This window comes from Mesitornis unicolor, unplaced genomic scaffold (assembly GCF_000695765.1).
Source record: "Mesitornis unicolor isolate BGI_N332 unplaced genomic scaffold, ASM69576v1 scaffold6772, whole genome shotgun sequence".
Classification (NCBI taxonomy): Eukaryota; Metazoa; Chordata; class Aves; order Mesitornithiformes; family Mesitornithidae; genus Mesitornis; species Mesitornis unicolor.
The window spans coordinates 5,117-31,023 of record NW_010167026.1 but is presented as its reverse complement, the minus strand read 5'-3'; the positions used below and the strand labels follow the sequence as shown (position 1 = coordinate 31,023).

The window sequence follows — 25,907 nt, the reverse complement described above, 5'->3', positions numbered from 1 at the left end:
AGGGAAAGAAAGAATGCAGTAGTGGTCTGTGCATGGCTTGGTGCCTGCTAACCTTTTTGAATCCTGAGTGCACTATAAACCTCTCAGCCATAGTTAGTTTTCCTCTCCAGCTCCCTGGCTCCATGAGTTTCCCATCTCCCCTGAAGCCTTTGCAATTTCTCAGTGGAAAAGCGTTTCTCCGTGGCTCTGCTCCAAGAAAAAGCTTCGCAAAACATCCCGGATTCCTCCTTCCCGAAATGCTGACAAGTATGATGCATTTGGTACAGACTCCCAAAGTGATTCCAGCTAAATGTGGTCCATCATCTTCAGAGTCAGTGTCACTCTGATGCTCAGATGGCACAGGCAGGATCCAAATCCTTTTGCACTGACACCTTGAAATCTCTTCCAGTGTCTTCGCATGTCGCCTCTATAAGTAGCAAGTTTCCACGGAATGCAAAGGGTATAAATGGAAGGCTGCAGGCAGATGTTTGAAGGAATTAGGCTGCCTTTCATTGCCAGATGTGCAGGGCATCGCTGCATGGTGAGAAAGAATTGCTGAAAATCAGTGGACTGATGAGGGCTTTTCTTGTCATCCCTGTGCCCAGGTGAACACGTGTCAGGCTTTTATAATTTGTGCTCCTTTCCCAGATTTCCTTTCTGTTCCCTGAATGCATCGAAGTTGACATGCCAGAAACGTAGCACACTTCCACTGATTATATGGGGTTTTTTTGTAAATTAGGGGGTTTGACCCCACAGGGTGATGGGGATAGGGAAAATTGCCAGAGCGACAGGTCATTTTCACAGTGACGTTAGCAAGATGGGTTATACTGGGAAGTTACTTTGTGTTTGGCCATCTCGGTTTTATTAGATAGAGCAGTATTTAACAAGTGTAAGCTGTCAGGGAAGGGGTTGACCTTGTAAGAACCATACAAATCAATAAATAAACAGAATAGCTTTCTTTTGTAGCTTGTGCTGTTTATTTTAGACCTCTGTGAAGGAATCTTACTTTTTTTAGAGAAGAGCAATGAATTGTTAAAAAATAAAAATAAAATCATGTTTTGGTATTGATAACCCTCTTTTCTTCATGAGCGTTGCAAAGTTGATCAGACCTTTGATCTCCAAAGAGCCTCCAGAAGATAAAAGTGGCTGAACTATAAATTCCCAGAAGGAAGGAGATGTGCTTTCCACTTGAGACCTCACTAGTATTTATCTGGATTTAATTTGATGAACTTTCAAGTCCTTTCACACATGCAGTGAAAGACCAAAGTGATCCGAGTGTGGAAGCTGTGGTTGGAGGGAGACTGCTCAGTCCCGTCTGCGGCTGCTGGAGCCCTGCTCATCTTGGTATCAATAATGGGACAGCTTCAGTCATCTATAAATGTCAAAGATTACACAGTTCCTTTCCTAAAAGTGTTTTTTTTTCCTTCTAGGAAAATTTGCTTTCATGTCTTTTGCAATGTAAAAGGTGTTTCTGAGACAAGTCAGAGCTGGTCCCATGAGGCAGGGAGGGAGATGACCATGGCTGTTCCCAGAGCGTGGAGCCACAGGAATGGGATATGGGAGGCCACGAGCAGTGAAGCTGCTTTGGTGCTGCTTTGTTGCTTGCTAAAAAAACCCCAAGAAAAATGGTGTGTGATAGCACAGAGCCATCAGTTGGATCCTGTCACTGCCAAACATGACTCCAGTATTTCAAGGGCTCGTTTGAGGACTCTGGCTTCAGTCCTCCTGCCCGCTTGTCATGTTTTATGGTGGTGTTTGCTTAATCTTTGTTTGTGTCCTGCAACCAATTAATGGAGCCGAGGTCGTGTCCTGGGAAGAAGTTCGTGCCCGGCACCCCCCTGCGCTGTCTGTCCAGCCATGGGTCACCCCTTCATGGGTCACCCCACTGTGCGTCACCCATGGATTAATGAGAAGCTGGTGCCTGTCCCAGTCCTGAGGAGCACAGATCATCTCCCAAGCCAGCGTCCTGGCCAGCCACCAAAACCAACATTTGCACAGCTTTAAAAACTGCCACTATTTTTTCATACTTCTCAAAAAACAGTGTTATCCCGTTTACAGCTCCATTTTACCATGTTCTTTCCACTTACTGGTTCCACCTGTCACTGAATTTGCTTTAGTTCACTAAAGCTTGACACTCTCCAGCATCTCTCTCTCAGTTTTCTCTCTTTCCCCTCCTTCCTTTTTGTCTTGGTGTATTTATGCTGCTGTGGAACTGCTGTTGCTCCCAGATTTAACAAATCATTCTGGAGCTAGTAATTAGCAACAGTTGTGCTAAAAGGACCCATCAAGAATGTTAAATTAGTCCACTTTTAAATAAACTGTGTATGAAATGTTAGACCTCTGTTCCCAAAGCACCAGTAAAAGCGCTGCTGGCTCTTTGCTAACAGAGCCAAAATATGGGAGTAGCATGTTTGTAACTACAGAGACAATTCTGTGCTCTCGAGGTTATAAATAATGACAGAGCATTTACAAAGCAGATGTCAATAGGACTCTTTAAAAAACATTGTTTAAAAAAAAATTTTGAAAACTTGTTTCTTTTTCTCCTACTTTCATCTCTGTTCCCAGTTAGATCCCTGCTGCGCCCCTTTCCTGGTTGGTTTGGTTTTTGCTTTTTGGTTTGGGGTTGTTGGGGTGGTTGGGTGTTTTTTTCATATTGAGCTTGGTGATTGTTATCCATTCTTTGATTTGGGGCATGGCAGCAGAGAAGAGGCTGAGCAGATGGCTGTCCTTAAGCTGACAACAGTTTGGTTCCTACTACTTTGGCAGTCCTTACTACCGAGGAAAGTCCTTGAGGGGGGACTCTTGGGTTTCAGTGCTGCAAATGGCCTTTGTTGAAATGAAAATGAAAATCTGGGCGGGCAGAAGCTTGTCTCGATCCTTGCTTCTTACCTGGAGCTTTGGGAAGGGATGAGCCAGCTATGTGCATTCAGTGTTTTACCTTGGTGGTGGTTTTAGGATGATTTAGCAAGTTGCTGATGCCAGAGCGTGGCTGAGGATGTCTGGGTCCTTCCATGTTCCCCCCAAGTCTTGCAGGTGTCACATCTCGTCCGTCCCCGTCTCCCCCTCATGACCTGATGATGCAATAGGGCTACTTTTTTAAAATATCCAGATTACAATAGCGACCTTTCCTGCCGGCTTCCTCTCCTTTGGAAAGGGCAGGTTCGTCCCCCTGCCTCCAGAACAATGGGTGCCTTTGTGTCGGCCCTGCGCAATTCCCCAAAGCCCAGGCATTCCCAGAAACACAGATGTATGAAGGGCGATAGAGCCTTATTGTGCTCTGAAACCATGGTGATGAGCACGCAGCAAATACAGAACATTTCCTGGATACTGGAGTGCAGGGGACGGTCCTGAAAGAAAGGCTCACCACAGAGTGCTTGCACTTTACTGATTTCCCCCAGAATCTCTCTGTGATTTCACCCAAAATGAGAGAAGGAGGTAATTAAGGTGATGTTTGAATCTTTGTGGACAATCCCCATCCCTTTCCTATGATACCATTGTCAGTGCTTATTACGGTAAAAGTAAGACTACAGCTCATGTACAGATCCTTGCCTACATGCTATACCTGTGGTTATTATAAGGCAGATATTTGTATAACATCTTATACCTTGGACACTTTTCTGCCTTAAAGATATATTGATAAAAATATAGGTAATTAAAATATAGGTAACTGTTTCAGACCGTGGTCTTGTATCTGTGCTCATTTCTAACCAATGTTTCCACTGAGACAGATCCAGAGAAGTTTAACAAGTCACTAAAAACCCCCAGAATGATGTTTAAGTCTTGGCCTCAGCTCCATTACAGCAGTGGTAGATTAATACCATGTTGTTTCTGGAAACAAGTGAAAGCAAAGGTAAAGGTGCTATTAAAGGGGATCTTCTTGCTCTAGATGAAACTTAAGAGAATGCATTTTTATACAACTGAAATGTTTTCTGTATGTCCTTGGTTCAAACTACTCTGAATTCATTTTTTTTTAATATCGAAATTATTCTGAGGTCAAATTCACTGCAGTGATCATTAACAATCTTTGCTGAAGCCTGTTTTGGGAAACCAGCGGCAGTTGGTTGTCATCCAGCAGCACGATGTGGTAAATACTCAAGCAAGACATAATTTGAGGGAAGCTCAACATATCCCGAGTACATTGGGAAAGCAGAGGCTTTCCCAAACATCTAGGCTTGAGTCAATACACTGTTTCAGCTTAAAGATTTTGGAGTCACTTTCTGTACCTGAGAAGTGCGTGATACTGAAAGCCCGAGTGGTGCGTTGAGGGTGATACTTTCACGAGGATGTGCTGCATCAGCCAGCAAGGAGGAACCAGGGTCTGAAAACTGATGGAGTCCAGAATTCATCTCCGATCTCTGGCACATCGCTGTCCTGGTTGAATGCTAAATATTAAAAGCAATTAACTTGCTGGGAGAGGTACAAGCCTAATTGTGTGGTAGCTGTGATGAGGAGTTGTTCCAGATCACTAGTTTCATGGCATAATGGTCGACACGTTCTGATCCATATGCACCTCCATTTGCCTCCCGTCTTCTTCACCAGCCCTTCCAGTTGTGATCTGCGTTGTTCCAAAATAAACCCTGCTTCATTATTCTTAATATCTAAGGCGTCATTAGGTGCTGTTGATTTGATAACCTGTAGAGCTGCTTTGATGTGTTTGCCCTTCCCCAGTACCTCCCATCTGGTTTGGATGAGGTGGTAGGATGACTGCTGGAAGGTTTTGAGATGCTGCGGTTATTCAGAAGGCTTAAGAAGAAATTCTCTGGTCAGAATCTCACCTCAGTTACGTTTTCAGATACTTGTGCTGATTCCACTTTTGGGTGGGTTTAAGAGTTATCTGATGGATCCTCAGTGCGTAGCCTACGGTGTCTGCTTCAGCAGGCTTTGCTGAAACTTGAACTAAACTTCCAAGCGTTTTTTTACAGCCGCATGTTAAGCAGGGACCGGCGTTATTAGAAGTGACTGGTGATTCCGTATGAATTCCACTTCTGAAAACCAGGGCTTTTCATAACGCCTCGGGTCAAATACTGAAGTTCAGGAATCTCAGATAGTTTTCTTCTGTTACAAAACAGGGCCAGGGCTAATGAGAGGAGAACAGATGTTCCAGCTAATGCGGTTGCATCTGAACTATGTGTGCATCTGAACTACGGATGCCATGCACCGAGCGTTGTAAATGCTGAACTCAACTAGTAGCTGGTGATTTCTTTCCCACAGTATGAGAGGCTCTATTGTCTGTCTTGCTGAAGCATTTGCAGCTGAGCTTTGATTCCTGTGACTAAACTGACTCTCTGGCCACATCCACGCTGTATTTTGCAGGCAGATACAAGTTTGCTTAGCACGTGCTCCAAGCCCATCTGGTCACAGATCAGCTCTAGCACAAAAGCTGAGGAACTGGTGCTGAGCTGGAGTACATGCACCTTTCCAGATGACCAGGTATGGCAGTCCAGGCTCAGTGACTATGGGGGGTATCTGCTTTCTGCAGATCTTGGGCTGAACAAACTTATTTTCCTGGTTTTGAGGGCCAGTAGCCAAACCCAGAGCTTCTGTGCTGGTGTCAGGAATTGTGAAGTTGTGTTCAGCTATGGCCTGTCTGGGCGCTCATTAAAAATCCGCTTGGTTGTATTAGACCAGATATGTTATCCATAAGAAAAGTACTGCAGCACAAAGCTGAAGAACACCACCACTGGGAAAGTCTTTGGGGAAAAAAGTTGTGAATGAGACATGGCGGTTGCATGTTTTCATTAGGGCTTTGTTGGCCATGATGTATAGCAACGTTGTTGGAGTCATAACTGATATTGTTAGTACGAGCAGAGTTTGGTGAAGTCAGTTAATTGGTTTGAAATGCTCTGAACGGATAAACTCGAGAGCTGGCTGAGCCAGGCAACTGTGTTATGACTGCTGCAGGGACTTGACTTCGGCTTCCCAAAGAGTGGTGGGGTCTCTCTTGTGTTTCCTTCAGATTCTTTTTCAGATTATTACAAATATGAGTACATATATATGCACACAGAGATATCTTTGGGTGTAGATCCCATGCTACTCCATGTAATTAAACCATCAGATTACAGACAGCTGTTGAACACTGCAGAGCTTTTCAGTCCAATTAGGCAGAATTACGAACAGGAGGAAGAAAAACATGCAAAGTTCTGCAGGAATGAGATAGTTGAAGTGATTTCCTCCCACCTGCCCTCGCTTCCTTATGGATGGCTGTGGTGGGAAGAGTGCATTTAAAACATCCAGCAAACAATTTAAGAGAGCCTCTTGTACACTTGGTTAAAACCTTGCTGCAGCACCACTTGGGAATCATTTCTACTGGAATTCATGACATATGTTAGTTGTTTATCTTAGTGGGATATGACTTAAAATGTCAGAATGTTTTGTGTTAAGCAACAACTGAATAAAACAAACAAAATAAAAACACAGCTGTAATACTACGCTTTAAATTGTTGAATTCAAATATGTGGTATTGATAAAGTAAGCATTAGGGTGCAGTGGTGTATAGAAAATAAGTGTTGTGAGTCAAGCCAGCAAGCCAAAAAAAGCCCTGAGATACTTGAATTAGAAATAGTAATGTTGTTTGTCAGCCCTGCTGTAAAGATCCAGCATTTGGAATACAACCTAAATGCCTGGAGGAAAACAAAACGCACATCATATTCTTCTTCCATAGCCAGTGAGAGTGTGGAAAATGAAATACGATGGCCACAGGTTCTGGTGTGAACCCCAGGAACTTGGCTGGGACTGATTATGTGGGAGCGGAGTTAAGAAGGGTGGAGATTTATGTTTGATTGGTTTTTCGTGTTTTTGAGAAGGCAGTGCAATATTATTTTGCCAGCAACAGTGGCTCTGTAGTTAATTGGGAGCAGGATTTTGTCTTTGTTCATGAGCAGATCCACGCTGTGGTGTGCTTGCACCTACACAGTGGAGACTGAATATTTTTTGTTAAAAGCCTTCATGGTATCATGAGGCTGTCCTGGTACCTTACCTCTGCTGTACTCGAGAAAGCAGCGAGTAGTGATTTTCAGCAGAGCTCTGGCTGCTGGAGAAGCAGAGCTGAGGTTGTGGAGTACCATAGGGTGGAGGGGACTCCAGGAGGTGACTGGATCCTGCTCCCTTGCCCAAAGCAGGACCAACACCATGACAGAGGTGACAACACCTGAAGTGACAGACTTCTAAAGGATGGTTGCTCTTCCAGCCTGATTATTCCATGGCTCTGAACCTGTGTCGTTCCTGGTACCAAAAAGCCCTTAAGAGATATGCAGGGCTGGTGGGTCTCTACGTGCTCCACTACAGATCCCTTCAAACAGCATCCGATGATCTACGAGTCACACTGTCCTTTTTAAGGTGGAAAAACCTGGTAAATGCATGAGAGCAACTACATTCATCCCACTTCTTCCCCCTCTCCAGCTGGGGCTGAGAGTGGTTGCTCAACAAGGTACCTTTACCTGGACCAGTGAAACAGGTTGCTGACTGATGGTCTTTTAGGTCCATCTCTCTTTTGCTCACACTTTAGTTCTGATCATCTTGATCTGCAGTAACTAAAGACCTTTTTTTCCCTTTAATATGATTAACAATCAGTATAAAGCATATCACAACCTACTGTCACTGTTAGTTAGTATGTCTGTATTTTTGCATTTAACTGTCCTCCCATTCCTTGACCACGTTATTCCTTGATGTGAAAAGTCATGTTTTTTAACTGTCGAACCAGACAAAACTCTTAAATATTGGCAGGAGAAAAATGAACTTTGGCCAGAACCAAAAAACCTGTTACATGATGAGATCTTACATTGTTTGAAGCTGTCTGACGAAGCGGTATTGTGGTTCTCTGGCATCTTGTGTCACTCCAGGGACTCCAGAGATGGGGCAGGGATGAGCTGTGACTTCTCTCTGTTTTCAGACAGATAAGCTTGAACTGGGGTCTGGTGTATGGGATCAGAGAAACGGGGAGGGAGCAGGCTACTGATCCATGGTGCTCCTGGAGCAGCATCTGATCATCTGGATGACACATGGATGTAGGCTTGTCCTTTGGCAGATTGCTTAGAGGAGAAGAGCAGTGAGGCAGCAGAAAGCCACTCTCATACCTAACTTGCCACAAGAGACGTGATTCTCAGCCTTTGGTGTTGATGCCTAAGCTCCTCTCAGACCCTCTGGCCAAGCATATTGACCCAGAAGTGTCGGGGGAGACGTCAGTGCAGGATACTTCCCCTGGAGACATATGGGGACGTGTGAAAAGTCCATAAAATAGATGAAGAATAGCCTCAAAAAGTGGATGTAGCCAAGGGAGTGCCCCAAAAGAGTCCAAGATGAGCTGCAAACTCTTCTTGATCTCGGACTAGAGGAGACTGGCTTTGAGCATTGGATGGTTTGTGTCAGCTATAAATGGGCTCCAGGCCAGTCTTGGGCACTTAGCAGCCTATAACTCTAGAATATGACAGGGCTACCATTAAGCAAAGATTTCTGAAATTTAGGGCTTGTGTTTCTACTCTGCGCAGAGTTTAAGTGCAGTGAAGGTAGCGGAGCAGGCTGGGATGTCCTCCAGGCATGACTCTTGGTATGGTCATGGAAGGGAGATGCCATGAGGTGAAGGACAAAGAGGGAATGCTGTTTGATGGGGTGGAGCGTCTCAATTTAAGATGTAACCAGAAAAAGTTAAGGGTGACTGTGTTCACACTTGAGTTTAAAACAAAATTGAAACAGAAGCAGAGAGAGAAGCAATAGTGGTGGTTGAGGGAAAACTGAATGGGCTTTGGCAGAAGCCTTGGGCTCTGCCTTACATATCAATACATCAAGCAGCACTGTTTCATCCTTCCTCCACTTTGTACAATGAGCTCCCCATTCTGTTCTGTAATATATTCACTGTATTCTGATTTCTTGAAATTAGTACTAGCCTTGTACTGGGGACATCGCATCCCTACCTTGGATTCAGCCATTCTGCCTGTAATTGTGGGTAGCATCTTTCCTCTACAGTTAGCAGAAGACCTCCCTTCCTCATCCCACCCTCCAAAAAACCCCCCTGGCAAGGCATGCCATAAGTTTTGAGTAGCACACAATGTGGTTTTCTTCTGGGATATTTTCCTAGATCTAGAATTTATCGTATTTTCTAAATATTCTGGAGTGATAAGACCAAAGCCAGTCTTCAAGATCTGTTGCCTTTTTCTCTGGAATTGGTGAAGTAAGCACTTTCTTTTTCAGAGAAGGGGAAAAAAAAATAATCTTGTTTCAGTGTTTGTATCACTGACTGATATTTCAGTAGGGTTTGAGAAGCTTTCATCTGGATAGACCAAATTTCCTGAAAATGTTGAAAACATATTGGTTCCAAACCTCCCCCGAAACCACATGTTCTAGATTAAGCATGTGTTTGGGAGCTAACATCCTTCTTTCCCCAACTCCGCCATAGTCTGGCATTAATAACATTGCACTTAAAAAATATTTGAAAAGCCTTGCTTATCTCCTACCCATGTGAATGAAGTAAATATCACCACACCAGTTCTGTAAATGAAAAAACTGAGTTTCGGAGGTTCAACTGAAGTGGAGTTTTTTGATCATATTCATTGGGACAACTTACATCAAAAAAAGGTAGTAGATTCTTCATCGCTTTAATAGGTCAAATAGAGATAGAGGGATTGATGGGAGGCTAATGTGTAGGGCTTCTTCAGTACTTGATCATCATAATGGTTCCTTCTGGTCTCAATGTCTGTGAAAGTTCACAGGACTGGTTAATTCCTGGGCACAGTAACATTTTAATAGCTGCTTTGCCCCTCTTTTTTTAAGGTAGCCCCAGGTGGCAGAGAATTTCCTTCCTGAAGAGGTGGAAACTTTCACAGGTGGAGGGCACGTGGTGGTCTCAGCTTTCTGTGAGAGATGGAGACGCCCCGCATTGTTGGGTTTAACAGTGAGCAGGGCTTGAGGCTCATCCGCTGTACTACAGAGCCTGGTTGTCGTGCTCGGCCTCTGTTTCTTCTGCATTAGTAATGGTATTCCAAATAATACCCAGCAACGCATTTCGAATTGTTAGCTCTCTATTCTCCAGAAGTTACTGGTGGATTTGGGCAGTATTCAGAGCTTTGTCTGAGATTTAGCAAGTGGTCTCTTTGTTAAACCAGATGGCTAGCAGGGTTTGGAAAAATACTTTACACAGATTTCCATAGCTGTTGAGAACTGTGAACATTAAATCTAATATTCTTCTTCCAACTACAGCCAGAAGCTCAGACTTCTGAAAAGACGCAATTTCTTTTTTCTTTAGTGCACACAGACAGCACAGTTCTGGAAATGTGCATGTTAGATAAGTCACTTAGTGCTCCCTGCTTCTGTTTTCGTCTTCAAAATTAGATGTTCATCTTGAAAGTAGCTGTAGACTACTGATTTCAGGTCAACTTATGCTTATTTTATGAATGAGTGAGAAGTGATGTGACATTTCTGGATGGACATTTCACATCGCATTGATCATCAAGATTTTCTCTTTGATTCTGCTTACAACCTGGGATGAGGATAACTTCTCAGGACCTCCATTTTCCCATCTCTTGGTAGCAAAGTGGTGATGGTAATATAGAGATGGCTCAGTTGTATTATCTGGTCCTACACATTCCCCAAAACAGAGTTGCGCTTAGGGAAGAAAATTGATGATATACCGTAGTAACTTAGTGCTAGGAAAATAGAAAAGGGATGCCTTAATAATCCTAGGGGCAATCTATGAATGCTGAAAAGGGGTTGGCACAGCCTAGAGAGGACATGGTGGTTGCCTCAGTGTACCTTTCTGAAACCAGTTGAACACCTTGAAGACATCAGTGGGTGTCTTTGTTCTGAACTGAATGTGGATGCTGCTAGAATATGGTAGTGGTACTCGTTAAATTTTGTTCTGCTTTTGGCAGGTGAGAATTTGAGGAAGTTCAGCAGCCTTCTTAGGTACTCATCCTTTGTTTGACTGATTTCTGTAATGGTCAAGCTTTTGTAGGTTTTATATAAAATAAGCATAATTACAAAGATCTGTTCCCATCAATAAAATCAGTTTGAACTGTTTGCAAGAATTTAAACTATTTCGTGTTAGTCCACACACACAACTAATAAGTGAACTCAGGTTTTTTTAAATAAACTATTTATATCAGCATATGTCTTAAAGAAGTTTTCGATATTTTTGTATTTATAACAAAACATAGCAGTGTGTAGCGTGCAGAAAGAAGAATCAGTGGGGGGCAAGTAAACTCTGTTAATCTTTATAAGAGAAAACATGTCATATGCAATATCCTCGAGTCGCATCACCATCTGGGGCTTTTTTCTGAAGCCCTTGAAATGATCCAGCAGATACTTGGGCTGCAGGAGCTGGGAGCTAGAACCTGCTCCCTGAAGCACGGGTAGATGTCTTCTGCTGCTTGCTGGGTCACAGCTGCGGTTTTACACCACAAAAAAACCTCATCCCTTGCAAATATTTTCTTAAGCTTCAGTGAGAGGCTTGCATCTGAACTGGCTTATCGCTAAAACCCATAGTGCTGCTGCTAGAGAAGTGACTTGGCATTGCTTGAAGCCTTCCCCTTGCAGATGCCCAGCCAGTTGGCTCTGCGGGCAGAAGGCTTCCAGGGTGGCTCTTTTATGTGGGTTGGTTTTTTTTCTTATCATATAGAGCTGTCTTTCCTTGCTTGTACCTTTCTCTCAAAGTTTACCATTCTTGCTAGTTTTATAACTACTCCTTTCCTGTTATCGTTCCCTTTTATTTTTCCCAACAGATGTGGAAAATAAGCTCTTGGAGAAGTCTAGGTCTCGAGTGCTGTTCAAAGCCAGGCTCTTCAAAAGCCCAGCACGCAGCATTGCTGCTCTAACGCCTTTGCTTGGAAATACCGTCCTGTGATGAAGAACTCTGCTGGCAGATGATAGAGTTGGCCTGAGTTATTACAGCAGGAGTCGGTGGGCTTTTCCTACAGGAAATCCAATGAAAGAGATTGTAAATTTTAGAAGTAGATCAGGTAGCTAGCTTAAACGTTTCAAGTCAGGCTAGCAGCCTGCTTCATAGCTTAGTAGCTATGGCTTTAGTAGTTAGGCAAAAAATCACCTCACCACTTTCCAAAGGGACTGAAGAGCTTTTGAGAGACCTTTAAGCAGTGACCTATGATGCCAGAGGCCTTACTCTGAGCCAGAAGACCCCCTCCAAACCTGTGCTCCTCCTTTGGAGGTTAGAAGGAGCCTTCTCTTTCCCAAATTAATGGTCTTGGGGAGCAATTTGCATACGTGAGGACATGCCAGTGCTGTCCTTTAAGCCCCAACAGGTCATCTCCCTCCATGCCCATAGCCTTTCCCACTGATGCTCTCATCTCTTTCCCAGTGTTGATGGCCAACTACTCAAGCTCTGGTTGACCACTCCTTGACCTTCGCAGGAGCCCTTCCGTGAAGTTGTTCTCATGTAAACTCATCTTTCTGTATGTAGATGATCAGGATTGACTGCATTACTCCCAAGTTTTTCACCTCCACCTGCTGAGTAGCATCAGCACTGCCCCATGCCTGCCAGAGGTATGTCTGCTGATTTGTTTTAGGATTGCCTTTCTGCCTTTCCTGGCTATATAACACCAATTCAGCACATGCAGGTGGTGTTTTCCTCAGCTCCAATTGAGGACCTCCACCATCCAGCAGAAAAGCTTATTATTCCTTCTGTATATATAATTTATAGGACTATGCATTTTGTATGGCTGAATCTCATTCCATGCTCATTACTGTATCCTTCAAAGCCATCCAGCCTGTCCTCTCTGGTATCCTGGCCCTCTTCTGTATGAGCAGACTTTGTAAATTTTCTTTTCTCTGCAGAGCAAAGCTAAAATGAGGGGTTGAATAAAGCTGACAGCTCTTCCAAGGAAGGATTACAGCATAAGCATAAAGTTAATTTCAGATGAAAGACAGGAAATGTAGAAGGGGATGGACTTCCCTCGGTCTGAGGTCTGATTTGAGCTCAAACATGGGGGTAGGTGGGATTGGTAGGAAGAAGTACAACAGTCGAGTGCAAGCACATATGCAGAGAAATAGCAATGCTTGGGTAGCTGTCACGTCTAATACCAGCAGTGCAGACCATGAGCTTGATCTCCAATGAGTTCATTACAGATACTTTAAGGATTTCATGAGAAACGGAGGTGATGCCAGAAAAATGTAGAAAAGCAAACTCCAGGTTATTATTATAGAGAAGGGAAAAGAGGTGCTGGGGAACAGCTGACTGGTCGGGTTGCTGTCAGATCCCACCAGGACTGGAGAAAATCCTCAGTGTGCTGCGGTGAAGCCCCTGAAAGCGGAGATGAAAGCAGTAGCAGACAGTGTTGATCAGTGGAGAATTCTTCAAGTCAAACCAATTTCCTTCTACAAGAAGATAGCAGGGCTTGTGGACTCCAGAGTAGCAGTAGGTGTCCTGTAACTTGTTTTTTTATAAGGCTTTTGACAGTGTAGAGGAACATAGTGCATATGACTATAACCTGCATCTTGGAGTGAAAAATATGCGTCTTCTCATAGTCCTTCCTTGGAATCAAGCTATCTAATGGCCTCCATGAAACTACGCTAAATAAATATGGGGAGTGGAAAAGGCTTTGAAACCAGGAGCCTGACTGCAGGAGGGCTGGGATTAAGGGTGTAGGAGAAGACTCTAGGAAAGACTTAGGCTTGCCTAACTTGTTGGTATTTAACCTGCTCCATCAATTAACAGCAAACAGCGGGTCGCACGCGTTCAACCACTGCAGCATTTAACAGGCTTTATAGCTTAAATATCGAGGTGTGGCCTCAGAAAAGCATGGCAGAAGGGAGTTTTTATTTTACTCCTCTGCACATCAGCGTTGGGACAACGTATATCAAGTAAAGTTTTCGAGCCTTGTGCCTCAGTACTTTTTGTACTGAGGAGAATATATTGCTGATATTTCAGTAGCACTCTGCTTTTCAAACTCAGTAAGAGACTCTGTTACCATTTTAGACTAAATTGAGCCAATGAGTTACCATTTTGAGCAAAAATCAGGAAAATCCTGTCTTCTGGTGTATCAGATGAACCTTATGGCTCCCTGCTACAATTAAATTATCCACCTCCTCCTATAGGGAGACAAACAGATGCAAACCCGAGAGACTCAGAAGCTCCCAAGGCTAATAATATTGTGCTTTTTTTTTCCATGTCAGGAGTATTTTTTGTGTTTGTCGGAAGATTCACTTGCACAGCCATAACATCTCTCTCTGCCGTGCCTGGAACAGATGCGTGTGTTGTAATATAGACTGCGAACATTGACATCGCATGTGGTTCTCATTCCTCCCATTCATCTTTGAAGCTAATTGGTTCCATCCATTTCAAATGTGTTTGGCTCGCCACAGCTATTTGTACTTTCACTCTGGTTATAGCGCTAATGGTGTGATATATATAACATGAAATAAACTCTCGTGACTCCGAGGTCTGAAGAGACACATACACAGCACTCGTATTTTGCTTGCTGCGTTGGGTTGGGGTTTTTTTTTTTCGTAAATTATGTCCCCCAGAATTTTTTTTCTCTTTGCTGAAAATGTTATTAACTAGCTGGTGCCTAAGATGAAGGCCGATGGAGATTGGGGGTCATTCTGCATCACCGGAGCTCAGAAAATGCAATAAGAGAGCCTGTGGGTGTTTGCCAAACATAAAAGGTTTTGTGATTTATCTGCTAGTGGTGGACCTGGAGGTTGGCTTCAGTGATGTTTCTTAATGAGATACCAGGACTGGCATTGTTGGAAACCTGCAGTCTTGTCCTATCTGCATCTTTAATATGGTGAATATACACATTAGTAATAAAAGAGTAAATTAGCAGAAATAATAAATCAGATAATACCATAATTTTCCCATGACCCAGCAGCATAATGTGTGGAAATGAATATTGCTGTGGAAAAGGCATCAGTAACATCACTGGGTATTTCTTTGGTCCTTCCCCCGTCTTTCCTCTAACTGGCCATGGGAACACAGCACTTCTCTACTAATTGGTAATTTGTCTTTCTCTACCAGTGCTGACTCAAAGCAACCTCATTACCTTCCATTCCTTACAGGCTATCTCAGTTAAAGGTGATTTCAGTCTTGGGTGTGTGTTTAATCCCAGATTTTAGGGGGATTTCACTGATGAATGATGAGGGGAATGTTTGGGGATTTTTGCAGTTCATTTCCTTCCATGATTAATTTTTGAGGATGCAATGGAACGTGTTTCACACTTCAACTTCTGCTCAAAAAGTCATGTCGTTTCTCAGCTTCTCTGTAAATATTTTCCCTTCTTGCTAGGGAGGCTTGTGTTCCCATTGTTCAAATAAGCCAGTTCATACTAATTCTTTGCTTTTGTTTTTGTTGTTTGGTTTTTTTTTAGTATTTTATTATTATTTTTAAACAACTTGGCTTGCTAGTATTTGGGTTACTGCTCTCTGCTGAGAGCTGAGTCATGATAACTTTCTTCTAACCTGTCCTCATTGGGAAGTAAAATGTGTCAGCTTTAAATGTTAGGCTTGGCAATTTCAAGCTAATAGAGAATATTCACATATGGCTGCACAGACCACAAATGCATCTGTTGTCCACTTGAAAAATAATCTGCTGGTGTAGGGTTTGTATTTTTAAATGGTTTCCCTTGAGTCTCAGGATTTCTGCTCCCTGAAGGTCTGATGTGCTGTACGTTTATCTGTGACTTTGGTGGATACCAAAAGTGGTTTAACTCATCTTTGAAGTAAGGGAAGGAGAAAGATGCCCACCAAAACCCACTCACTTGCTCTATACCACATGGGTTGCTCGTTTGAGAGAGGGCGAGGCAGATGTGGGTCTCGGTAGAGTGGTTATCTTCACAGCAGTTGTTTGTAGAAAACAGAGAACTATGTTTTTGGCTTACTGGTTCTGTTCCAGCCCTGGAGAGACACCCCCTGGGGTGGTGGGGTGTTGGTGGCAGTGGGGATTTTCTAAGATTAAATGATCGCTGAATTTCACGAGTTTTCTTTTCTTCTTTGTAGGTCCAAGTTCAGTTAAAAACAAGAAAAAGGGTAAGTTTTAGTTTTAATTTTATTTTCCTTTCTGTGCCTATGGTACCCAGCTATGAATTCTCTTTAGCCAACATGAAGGAGAAAGCAACAACAGGCTCACCTCTCCAAGAAGGGCAGGGATTAACATGGTGCATGGTCCCCCAGCACAGACCATGAGCTGCTTTTGTGCTCCCACACTGGGGCAGGTTTGAGATCTCCTTCAGACCTACCAAACTCAGCATAGAAACATTTGTCATCTCACTTCTGGTTGTGTATTAAGCTCCAAAGCATTATTTTATGTGTCCATTCTGAGTGTCAGTCAGCCCCCAGGTGTTTTCTCTTCCTGATGTTCCTCGAGCTGGTTGCAATGGGTAACTGAGTATTTTTTTAAATGCATATCGATGAGTTGCATGTGACTTGGGTTCTTTGAGAGGCAGCCCTGTGTCTCTGTGGGGTGTCTGAAGCCATCCCTATTTGTGCAGGACTCCTGGGAAACACTTGTGGTCGGTCATACACTTCTTTGCTGCCAAGAACTTGAGTGAGTTGAAGGGTCCACATTCTCTGATTTCAGGGAAACGCAGTCAGATGACTCATTTTTGCTCCTCATAAACCCATTGCACCCAATGTATATTTAATTAACAGGGAAGTTAGCTGTTCAGCACTTCGCTGTGTCCCTCAAAAGACCTTCCCCCTACATCGCCTGGGCTCCAGCCCACCATTGCGACCCTCAGCAGCAAGAGCGGCCGAGCTTTGCGTGTCTCTGCTACTTTAACAGCGCATCAAATCGCTTCTAATCCTGGGATACTAACTCAAAATTTACGGCTGAGAGGTTGAGACAGGCCACAGTTAGAAACTTAGTTTATATTTACTCTCAAAAGCAGCATAAAATTTGATGTTTAAGAAGTTTGTCCTAGCAAAACTCTGAAATCCTAAACCCGTGTTAAATCAGGCGAACTAATAACAAATGATGGCTGGAGTAGCAGAGGGAACTTGTGGAGCTGTATCACATACAGCTGTCATGCTGCGTAAAATAGTTGAATTTTATGGTATTATCGCGTTTAATTTTTTTTAGAGTTAGAGCTTATTGTTTGACAAACGATGTTGAAGGAAAACTCACTTGTTCTGCCTGTGTTGGGTTTTGGAGCCTGCCTAGCACATGTGGATGAAGATATAGCCGTAACACGCTGGGATTTGGGGGCTAGAGACCCTCCCTGGAGAACTGCTCATCCTGGGGTTCCCCCAGTTAGTAGATGAATTGAGAGCTTTATACTTACCAAATATCTATTTTTTGCCTTGTGACTGTAATAAGCGTGGTCATTAATTCTGCATAATTAATGCAGAAAAGTAGCTGAAATTACTTGGAGGAGCGGGAACGCACAGAAAATAAGTGTCCCTGTGCGGCATCAGAATTATGTGCAATTATTTTACGGCCCAACTAGCAGCTCGCTTAGCAGCAGACCAGATTTCGGAGGCAGATTAGCTAAACCAGGGGTAATGCGTATCCCTCTGGGGAAGGAAAGCAAGGAGGATTCCCAATGTACTGCGTGTGATCCTTCACTCGGGTGGCCTGGTTGGAAGGGAGCATGAATACAAAGAATTTAGGAAGTTTGCTTTAGGAGAAAATGGGTAAGGGGTTTGTCCTAAGCTGATTTCCACGTGCTCTTGTTGGTGGCTAGTGGAGATTTCCTAGAGATTTCCACCTTCATGCTAAGATAGGTGGGGTTTTCCCTATGGTTTTGTCCCATTACAAAAATGATTATTTAGTAAAGAAACAAATACCTAAATGTACTCGGAAACCATTCTGATAACCATCCATGCTGTCATCTAAAAGCACATTCTGTCCTGTGGTGGACTTTTTTCCAGCAATTGCTGAAGCAGTTTTGCTAAGTTCATAAAGCTTTTCCTGTTATAAAGTTGCATTTAAAAACTACATCAAAAGAACGTAATTTCTATCAGGGATGTGGAAAATCGGGATAGCACAAGTCAGGCTTTCCCCGCAGGCCTTATATTTCATATACACTGTGTGTATGTGCCATAAGAGTCTTTGCTTACACGGTTGTGCTATTTCTCTTCCTGGTACTGCATGATGAGGTGTCTGAGGATCGTGGCAATTCTTCGGTGCTTTCATCCTCCCAATGGCGTTAGTCCTTCCTTTACCCCTCCACCCAAACCCCAAAAATGCACAATTAATTCTTTTGAGGCATTGTAGCATCCAAGTCCCTCGTGTCCATTAGGCGCATCCTCAAGGCGCCATGGAAATGTGGCGCTTTGTGGGGATGTTTCCTGCATCCTGGGGATGCCTCCTGCATGGTGGGGATGTCTCCTGCATCGCCCTGGGCGCTCAGCAGCTGGAGGAGCTGCAGCTCAGCTCTGAACTGCCCTCTGGAGGCACCTCTGACAGGAGACATGGGCGTTATGTGCTAATGCATGCGTATACAGCAGGTAGAAAAGATTGCAAGTTTTCCATCAAAAAACAGAGAACTGAGAAGGTGCAGAGCCGTTCATCTTGACTTCTAATACCCCAGCTTTCACTGCATTGCATTCACTAACCTTGCCGTAGGGGTGTCACCAGCTCTCAGGCTGCCTTTGAGGGCCGTGGGACCTCCCAGCCCCATGCCAAGAGCCAGGCCAGGGCTCTGGGGCAGAGACCGTTGGGCCTCCATCTCCTGGGAGGCCTTGGAGAGTCCATGTGCCTCATTTGAATGTAATTACACATGCTGGAGTGTGCCTGCAAGGCGATGTCCTGCTTCTACCCTGCCAGCAGCATTGTCCTCATGGTGTGGGACTGTGGGACTCCTGGTGGATTGGGTGATCCTCCTTGTCCCTGCCCTCCAGCCAGTACTGAGCCATCCCCAGTCTTCTGCTGTCCTGTAGGTAAAATACCATCCCACACTCAGTGTGTGGAGAAACTAATGTTTGACCTTCTGTTTTTCAGGTAAGAAGGCTGGTCCTCCAGGCCCCAATGGTCCCCAAGGGCCACCAGGTCCTCCTGGGCCCCAGGGTCCCCCTGGTATTCCTGGCATCCCTGGGATTCCCGGCACAACCGTCATGGGACCGCCCGGCCCCCCTGGCCCACCAGGCCCTCAGGGACCACCTGGACTGCAGGGCCCCTCAGGTTTGTCCCCTTCTCTGCTCAGAGCCCTTGCGCACCAGGGGGGGACACAGGAGATGCCACAGTGTCACCGCTGCTGTACAACACATCAGTGTTGTTTGTTGTACATATATATGAAGAGTTAAGTATTTTAAAAATGTATATTCAGAGAAATCAGGGCTATTCCCCTATAGCTCACATGACTTTTAAAGGAAAATGTGGTTGACTTCTCAGTTTATATCTCAGAAATTGCCAAAGCAGAGACCAGAAGCACCATGAGGTCCTTAGTGCTGCCCACAAGCATCTCCTCTTTCATAGAGGTTTGGCTCTCAGAGAAAAGAGATTTCAAGATTTCAGCTTGAATGCAATGAATGACCTGAGTTGCTGTGGAGTGAAACTTGTAGTCATTGCAGCGAAGAGGCTTTATTGCCACTGCCAGAAAGGAAAAGGGCTCTGTGATTTGTCCTAGCAGAAACTGGTTGAATAATGTTGGGGAATTCTGACGATATTAGACAGAACATTAGCAATAAAATGGGGAAAAGTAGGATGAATCTTTTTCTCATTTATGAACTTTTTAACATTAAGCTGCAGCTGGTACCACTGGTACTGTCCTTTTGTTAAAAATGGGAGCTTAGTGGTTATTATGGGGTAAGAGAAGTTTTATTTATAGGAGTGTTTACTACAGCTCTTTTGAGCTTCCTCTTCAGTGATGTGAAATTGTGTTTTGCAGGTGCTGCAGACAAGGCCGGCTCCAGAGACATCCAGGTTGGTTGATCTTCTTTCAAGGGAAAAACCCAGCTTTGGCTGTATTTTTGTAAACATTCCCAGCTATGTTTGCTAACACTGTGTTCGGTGGTATAGCTCTGAAAACACCTACTCCTTCCTGCATGTGCTAATTCATAGCTACGCAGTGTGGCTGCTTGAGCTCACCCTTTTTATCGCTCAGAAGAAAGCTGTGTTAATCTGGCTTGGGCTTCTCACCTCTTCTCCAGTGCTTAAACATGTTGTTGTCAACTGCTCTGATCTTTATTTCCTTTATGAAAAGCATTAATTATCTCAGTGTACTGTCACGCCTCTGCACTGGTCACCAGGGCTGTGGAAGGGTTTGAGTGACTAAAATGATGCAGCGCTTCCCATTAATTTTAAATCCCTATGATCTCATTTGCAGCCAGCTGTGGTCCACCTTCAAGGCCAAGGCTCAGCAATCCAAGTGAAGAATGGTAAGGATCTCCTGATATATGCAGTTACTGAAAAGAGCCCACCTGTAGCCTTATATCTGGGTCTAAGTCCATCCATAACAGTGATCCCCAATTCTCCCTGCTGTTGGCTGCCCCCCATGACAGTGATTCCCCTGCCCAGATCCCTTCAGAGGAGTCTTCTGTCTGGTGTCTGTCCCCATTTCTCCTGCGCTCCTGTTTGTCCCAGTAGTTCTGTCCCGCTGAATCTCCCTTCTCCTTTACCTCCAGATACGATGCACCTCCTCCAACTTGCTGTTGTATCATCAGTTTTCCTCAGCCTTCTTTCCCACTCTGTTCTGTTTTAAGCCCTCAGTGTATCCTTTTCATGTCCCAGCCCCATTAGCCTGGGATTTTCTCCAGTTTGCCCAGTAATTTATGGCAGGAGAAGGTGCACAGCCATCACCTCCTTCCGTGTTATGCTGCACGCCTGCAACTTCTGTGGTCCCTTGTGCATCTCTACCCTCACTACCAACCTCTGAGCTCCAGCCCTGCTGAGCCATTTCACATCCATGGGCAGCTCTTTTCTCTCCTCCTTCCTCCCCAGATCCCTATCGAATTTATGTTTGAGTCCCTGCTCTTCTTGCCAACAGCTGGGTCTCATTCACGAGCTGCTCACCATGTCTGGCTGTCTTGTCCCCTGTCACCGCAGGAGGCAGCCCTGGTCCTTATATGCTCATCTCACACCCTACGGGTTGGTGGAACAGGGCTGCAGGACCCCCGTCCACCAACTTCTGCCCCATGTACGGGATGATGAGGGCTGGCCAACGCTTCTGCTGAAAGGCAGTTTCTCTCTTTCAGCAGACATGAGCTGTGGGAGGTGAAATTTCTCATGGTTAGGGAAGGATGCTTACAGCAGGGCAGGGGGAAAGCTCCCCGCAACAAGGAAGGAAACCAGCCGTTCTTAAGAACAATATGAGGGAAAAGATGCTGGTTTGCTTACGTTCATGAAGTCATTATCCCTTTATTAATGGGAAGGCTGTATGTTTACAGAGCGTACGCTACTCCCTAAGAGGGGGCATTGCCCTGTGAGTGTCCTTCCCTGCTGCTTGGGAACAATCTGATGCTGGGAGCTGTTAATGCTGCCCAGCTGACAGCCGGCACAAAACACAGCCTGGCTGGTTTGCAACGGGGGGCTGGGAGCTGAGAAGGGAGGAAAGGAGTTGTATTTGATAAAACAAAGAGAATGGCTCTGTTCTGGGCTCATAGCAAAGTGTGTCCTCTGGACCTGCTCGTTGGCCTGTCCAGGGAACAGAAGTCTACTCATGTTGTCAGTTGTCCCATTGGACAGTGCCAGAGGACTGGGTGGTGGGTCTATAAACCCCTGTCGGTGCTGAAGACCTCAGTTAGGGGTTAATGTGTTGTGCCGTGATGCAATTTCAGACTTTGTTATTATTATTTTGGCTTTTAAAAACATAGGAAATGTAATGACAAAGCATTTGTTAAAACAATGCGAGGTACAAAGTCAAGAATGTTGAAGTCAAGGAATACCAGAATTAAAATTGACTCTGTAACCCCAGGTTGGCTTCCATGCACAGATGTGTCCTGAGAGAAGGTGTAGTCCTGTAGCTGCACATTACTTTTTCCATAACAATGTTGTTTCTTGCTGCAAGGACTAGATTTCTTCCAGGGATGGTCCCAAGACTTAAAGTGAGGGTGAAGGCTGTGTCATGACACCACTGCTAAGAACATCTCCCAGTCCAGCAGCAGAGAAGGGGGGCAGTCAGGTTGGCCATGTTTAGGCCCATTCCCATAAGGACAGGAATCACTGTTGTCATCTGAGCCCTCAAGGACATACCTGTTGACATGGACATCAGCACACTGTATGTTGAAGCTCCACTTTGTTTAGCGTGGACGTTGGGTAGAGAGGTGTGGGGAGGGTAATAAATGAGATGGAAAGCAGAGGAAGAGATTTAATGGTCTCTAAGCCAGGTGATGTCAGTCGAGGATCTTTCTTGGGAAATTGGGTCCTGGTCCTACCTCTGCTGGAGAGTTTCTTCCATGATAGCAGGGAGGTTGCCAGTAACAAAGCTTTTACTAGGGCCATGAACAGATGCTGTTCAGGAGATGCCAGAAGAAGTGCTGTTATAATCACAGCTGCCATAAGTCATTTGGGATCTGTGGCTGAACATACAAAAATAGCATGAAAAATCAGCCCCTGGCCTCTCAGGTGAACTAAGAAAACTTAGCAAATGCCTTGCAGTACTGGCATTGATTTGCATGTGCCAGAGTGTCCTTCCTCTGGAGTGGGGTTGGTACAGGGAGCATGTTTTCAGGCCTGTAGAACACTCAAATGTGATAATAAGCTCGGCTTAGTGTCAGGAGGAGGCAAGCTGGTCTGCATGCAGCGCTGGGGATGAATGTAGGCTAGGACAAAAGGCCGTACACTGATTTTCAAGGGTGAGGAGAACTACTCTTGACAAGGACAAGTAGAGATGTAAATCAGTTGTGCTGTGTGCTGAACAAAATGGGTGTCCACCAGCCAGTGATGGTGCAGTTAAAGCTATAGAGAGGAGTCCAAACTAATGCACCATAGTATTTAATTTTGAGATTTTCTTACCGAGTTACTTGACTTTTCAACTTGAGTCTGTGCCAGCTGTTGTGTATGAAACCTTGCAATGTCACTGTATTTCTGTGCTCCTGTGCTTTTCATTCTGACGGGTACTGAGTGACTGCCATTTTCTCATACTGAGATCTTTCAGGTGGAGTCCTCAATGACTGGTCTCGCATCACTATGAACCCCAAGGTGTTTAAGCTGCATGCCCGGAGTGGGGAGCTGGAGGTACTGGTGGACGGCACATACTTCATCTATAGTCAGGTAGAAGTGAGTACGGTCCTAGGCCTAACTCCTATTCTTGTGTTCCAATGGAAGCCTTGCATGAACCACGAGAGGGCTCCAGACAGCCAGCAAATGCCAAGAACTTGTATGTGCTTTTAACCGCTTCGTGCTCTAGGAGATGTGTGTTGGAGGAAGACCTCAGAGTTTGGAAATGCAAGGTCACACCTTTCGCCGTGACACCAGCTGCGAGAGATTAGTTACCGAAACACACGTGCAGACGCCTAGCCAGATACCAAAAGCCACCATTGCCTTTTTTTAATTCTCCGTATTGTCTGTGCAGTCATTCACCAGCACACCTAAACCTTGCAGAACAGGAGTCCCAGCAGGAGGCTAGGCTCTGTGCTTTCAAATAGATGTAAGACCAAAACCCTGACAACTCATGGTCACTGCAAAGCCACGTCACTCTTTGTATGTGTAGGGCACTTGATCCTGAGTGGCTTGGCCAAACTCCAGCCCAGGTAACTCCATTTTGCCTCCACCCTCTTCGTGTAGCCTCAGACTGACACAGCCACATTGTGCGGTGGGATGGCTCAGCTGCTCCTTTAGCTGGTACCAACGATGGACATACAGACCTGCTTCTGTAAAAAGGTCTTTAAAAAGTAATAAATTGTTGTATTAGGACTTAGTATACAGCTAATTAAGAAATTATTTCCTCTCCCCATTCAAATAAAATGCATGAGACACACTGTCACTTAACCCACTGCTCCCAGTGTGAACAAACATTGCTGAGCTGCATGTAGCTCATAAGCTACAAAGCTCTCACCTTCCAGAGCATGCAGGGTGTCCCATCCCCTGTGGACTGAAAAACTGTCCAGGTTTTGGGACAGATGTTAGCAAGGTAAATGACTTTCCGTTGCTCCAGGCTTCTAATATGACCTCCTGGTCATGATTTGCCTCTGTTCAGTTGGCAGCCCCAGTGGGACTGTACCAAGTCGGATAAAGTGGGTTTTGGATGTCAAGTGAGGTGCCTTTCCACAGCACCAATTATGTGGTTTGGATGGGGACAGGAAAAATAACTCTACATGGGCCAAAGTATAATCATCTCCTGAGTGCTTAGTGCTAATTGCTGGCCACAGTGTTGTGCCTCTTGAAGCCTTTGTCGTTGTAGCCCATCAAAGAAAAAGGAGACTCAGTCTTCTGCATCTTCTGTGGTCGCAGGGTGTAGGCTAAGAAGAACTAGCTGATGCATCCAAAATTGCTGGGTTTTCTTCTGTCAGGAAGAAGCAGCTCCCTGGGACTTGGCTTCCCTTTGGACAGCATCTTGCAGTTCTTCAGAATCAGTGTGTGGGAGATGGTTAAGTAACAAGTAGTGGAGTCATGGGGACTTACATCTAAGAGTTAAATCAGTACAAACACGATAAGGTCATTTGCCTGCAAGCTGTGGAGGTTGAAGGAGTGTCTTCCCTGTAATAGCTTATGCCTTTGAAAGCACCTCAAGTCCAATTACAAAGAAGGCAACTCCCAGTACATCTTAGGGCATTTTTCATGTCAACACTAAAGGAGGCTCATGGGACCCAGAAAGCAGGACTGGCCAGGTAAGTGCAAGAGGACTTCAGTAAAATATTTCTGTTTATTTACTGGATGAAAATCTGCCTGTAGCAGATAGGGTTGTCCACATGTTTTTGTAACTAGGCTTGTGCAGGTGGAGGTTGAAGGAGTGTCTTCCCTGTAATAGCTTATGCCTTTGGAAGCACCTCAAGTCCAATTACAAAGAAGGCAACTCCCAGTACATCTTAGGGCATTTTTCATGTCAACACTAAAGGAGGCTCATGGGACCCAGAAAGCAGGACTGGCCAGGTAAGTGCAAGAGGACTTCAGTAAAATATTTCTGTTTATTTACTGGATGAAAATCTGCCTGTAGCAGTCCACATGTTTTTGTAACTAGGCCTGTGCAGGTTTGTAATTTTTCCTGTAATAAGCAGGGTCTAAAGCAGGGATTTGTAGCTCAGCCTTAGAGACGTGGATTCACAAACATTTGCATGCTGTATTAGGATGAAGTGGAATACAGTTTCCTCATGTTTGGTTGGCTTGGGGCTCTTTCTGCCTTGAGTAAGTCAACCTCCCATGAATATAGGTGTCCTGGGGCCAAGGAAGGTTTCATTAGCAGAGGGAACAGATATATTCACACTGAAAGGAATGTGGACTTGTTCCTGGTGCACAAATACAACCCCTAATACCGTTCTTCTTCCTGCTTCACATCAGGTATACTACATAAACTTCACAGATTTTGCCAGCTATGAGGTGGTGGTGGATGAAAAGCCCTTTCTGCAATGCACTCGGAGTATTGAGACCGGCAAGACCAACTTCAATACCTGCTATACAGCTGGGGTCTGCCTCCTCAAAGCCAGGCAGAAGATTGCTGTGAAAATGGTCCATGCTGACATCTCCATCAACATGAGCAAGCACACAACTTTCTTTGGGGCCATACGCCTAGGAGATGCACCAGCATCCTAGATGAACTTGGCGCGTCCAAGGATCCTCACGGAACTGCACAGTGCTGCTGTTCATAAGCGTATCAGTATTTCAGGGGGTTCTGTAATCCGGCCATAAAGAAAACTGATCCAGAGCTATTTATTCCTATATGTGAATGCAGGAAGCACAATTGTCTTCTGTGACTTGCATGGAGACTTGGATCAAAAAGCTAGTCAAAAAAAGCGTTGTGAGGAAGAATGGCTGTTGTGTCTGCCTTGTCTCAGTATTTCAAGTATTACTGCACTGATATTCTGCTCTGTGATCTTCACACGAGGCTTGCTGAGAGTGGTGTGGGTCTCTCCTTTTATGTTGCACTAGCAAGAGCATCCCAGGCGGTAGCAGGAGA

The 25,907-nt window shown here is 44.7% G+C and overlaps 1 protein-coding gene across 1 annotated transcript in view; it reads left to right on the top strand.

The window, feature by feature from the left end:
- EDA (ectodysplasin A) overlaps window positions 1-25,907 on the top strand; it is a gene marked incomplete at its 5' end in the record, with an annotated part of 27,719 nt that extends 1,812 nt beyond the window's left edge. The window contains 6 exons of the mRNA XM_010178523.1: window positions 15,916-15,945; window positions 18,860-19,039; window positions 19,746-19,780; window positions 20,184-20,235; window positions 22,944-23,074; window positions 25,292-25,907. Coding sequence (XP_010176825.1) covers window positions 15,916-15,945; window positions 18,860-19,039; window positions 19,746-19,780; window positions 20,184-20,235; window positions 22,944-23,074; window positions 25,292-25,543 — 680 coding nt within the window. The remainder of the gene's footprint in view (window positions 1-15,915; window positions 15,946-18,859; window positions 19,040-19,745; window positions 19,781-20,183; window positions 20,236-22,943; window positions 23,075-25,291) is intronic.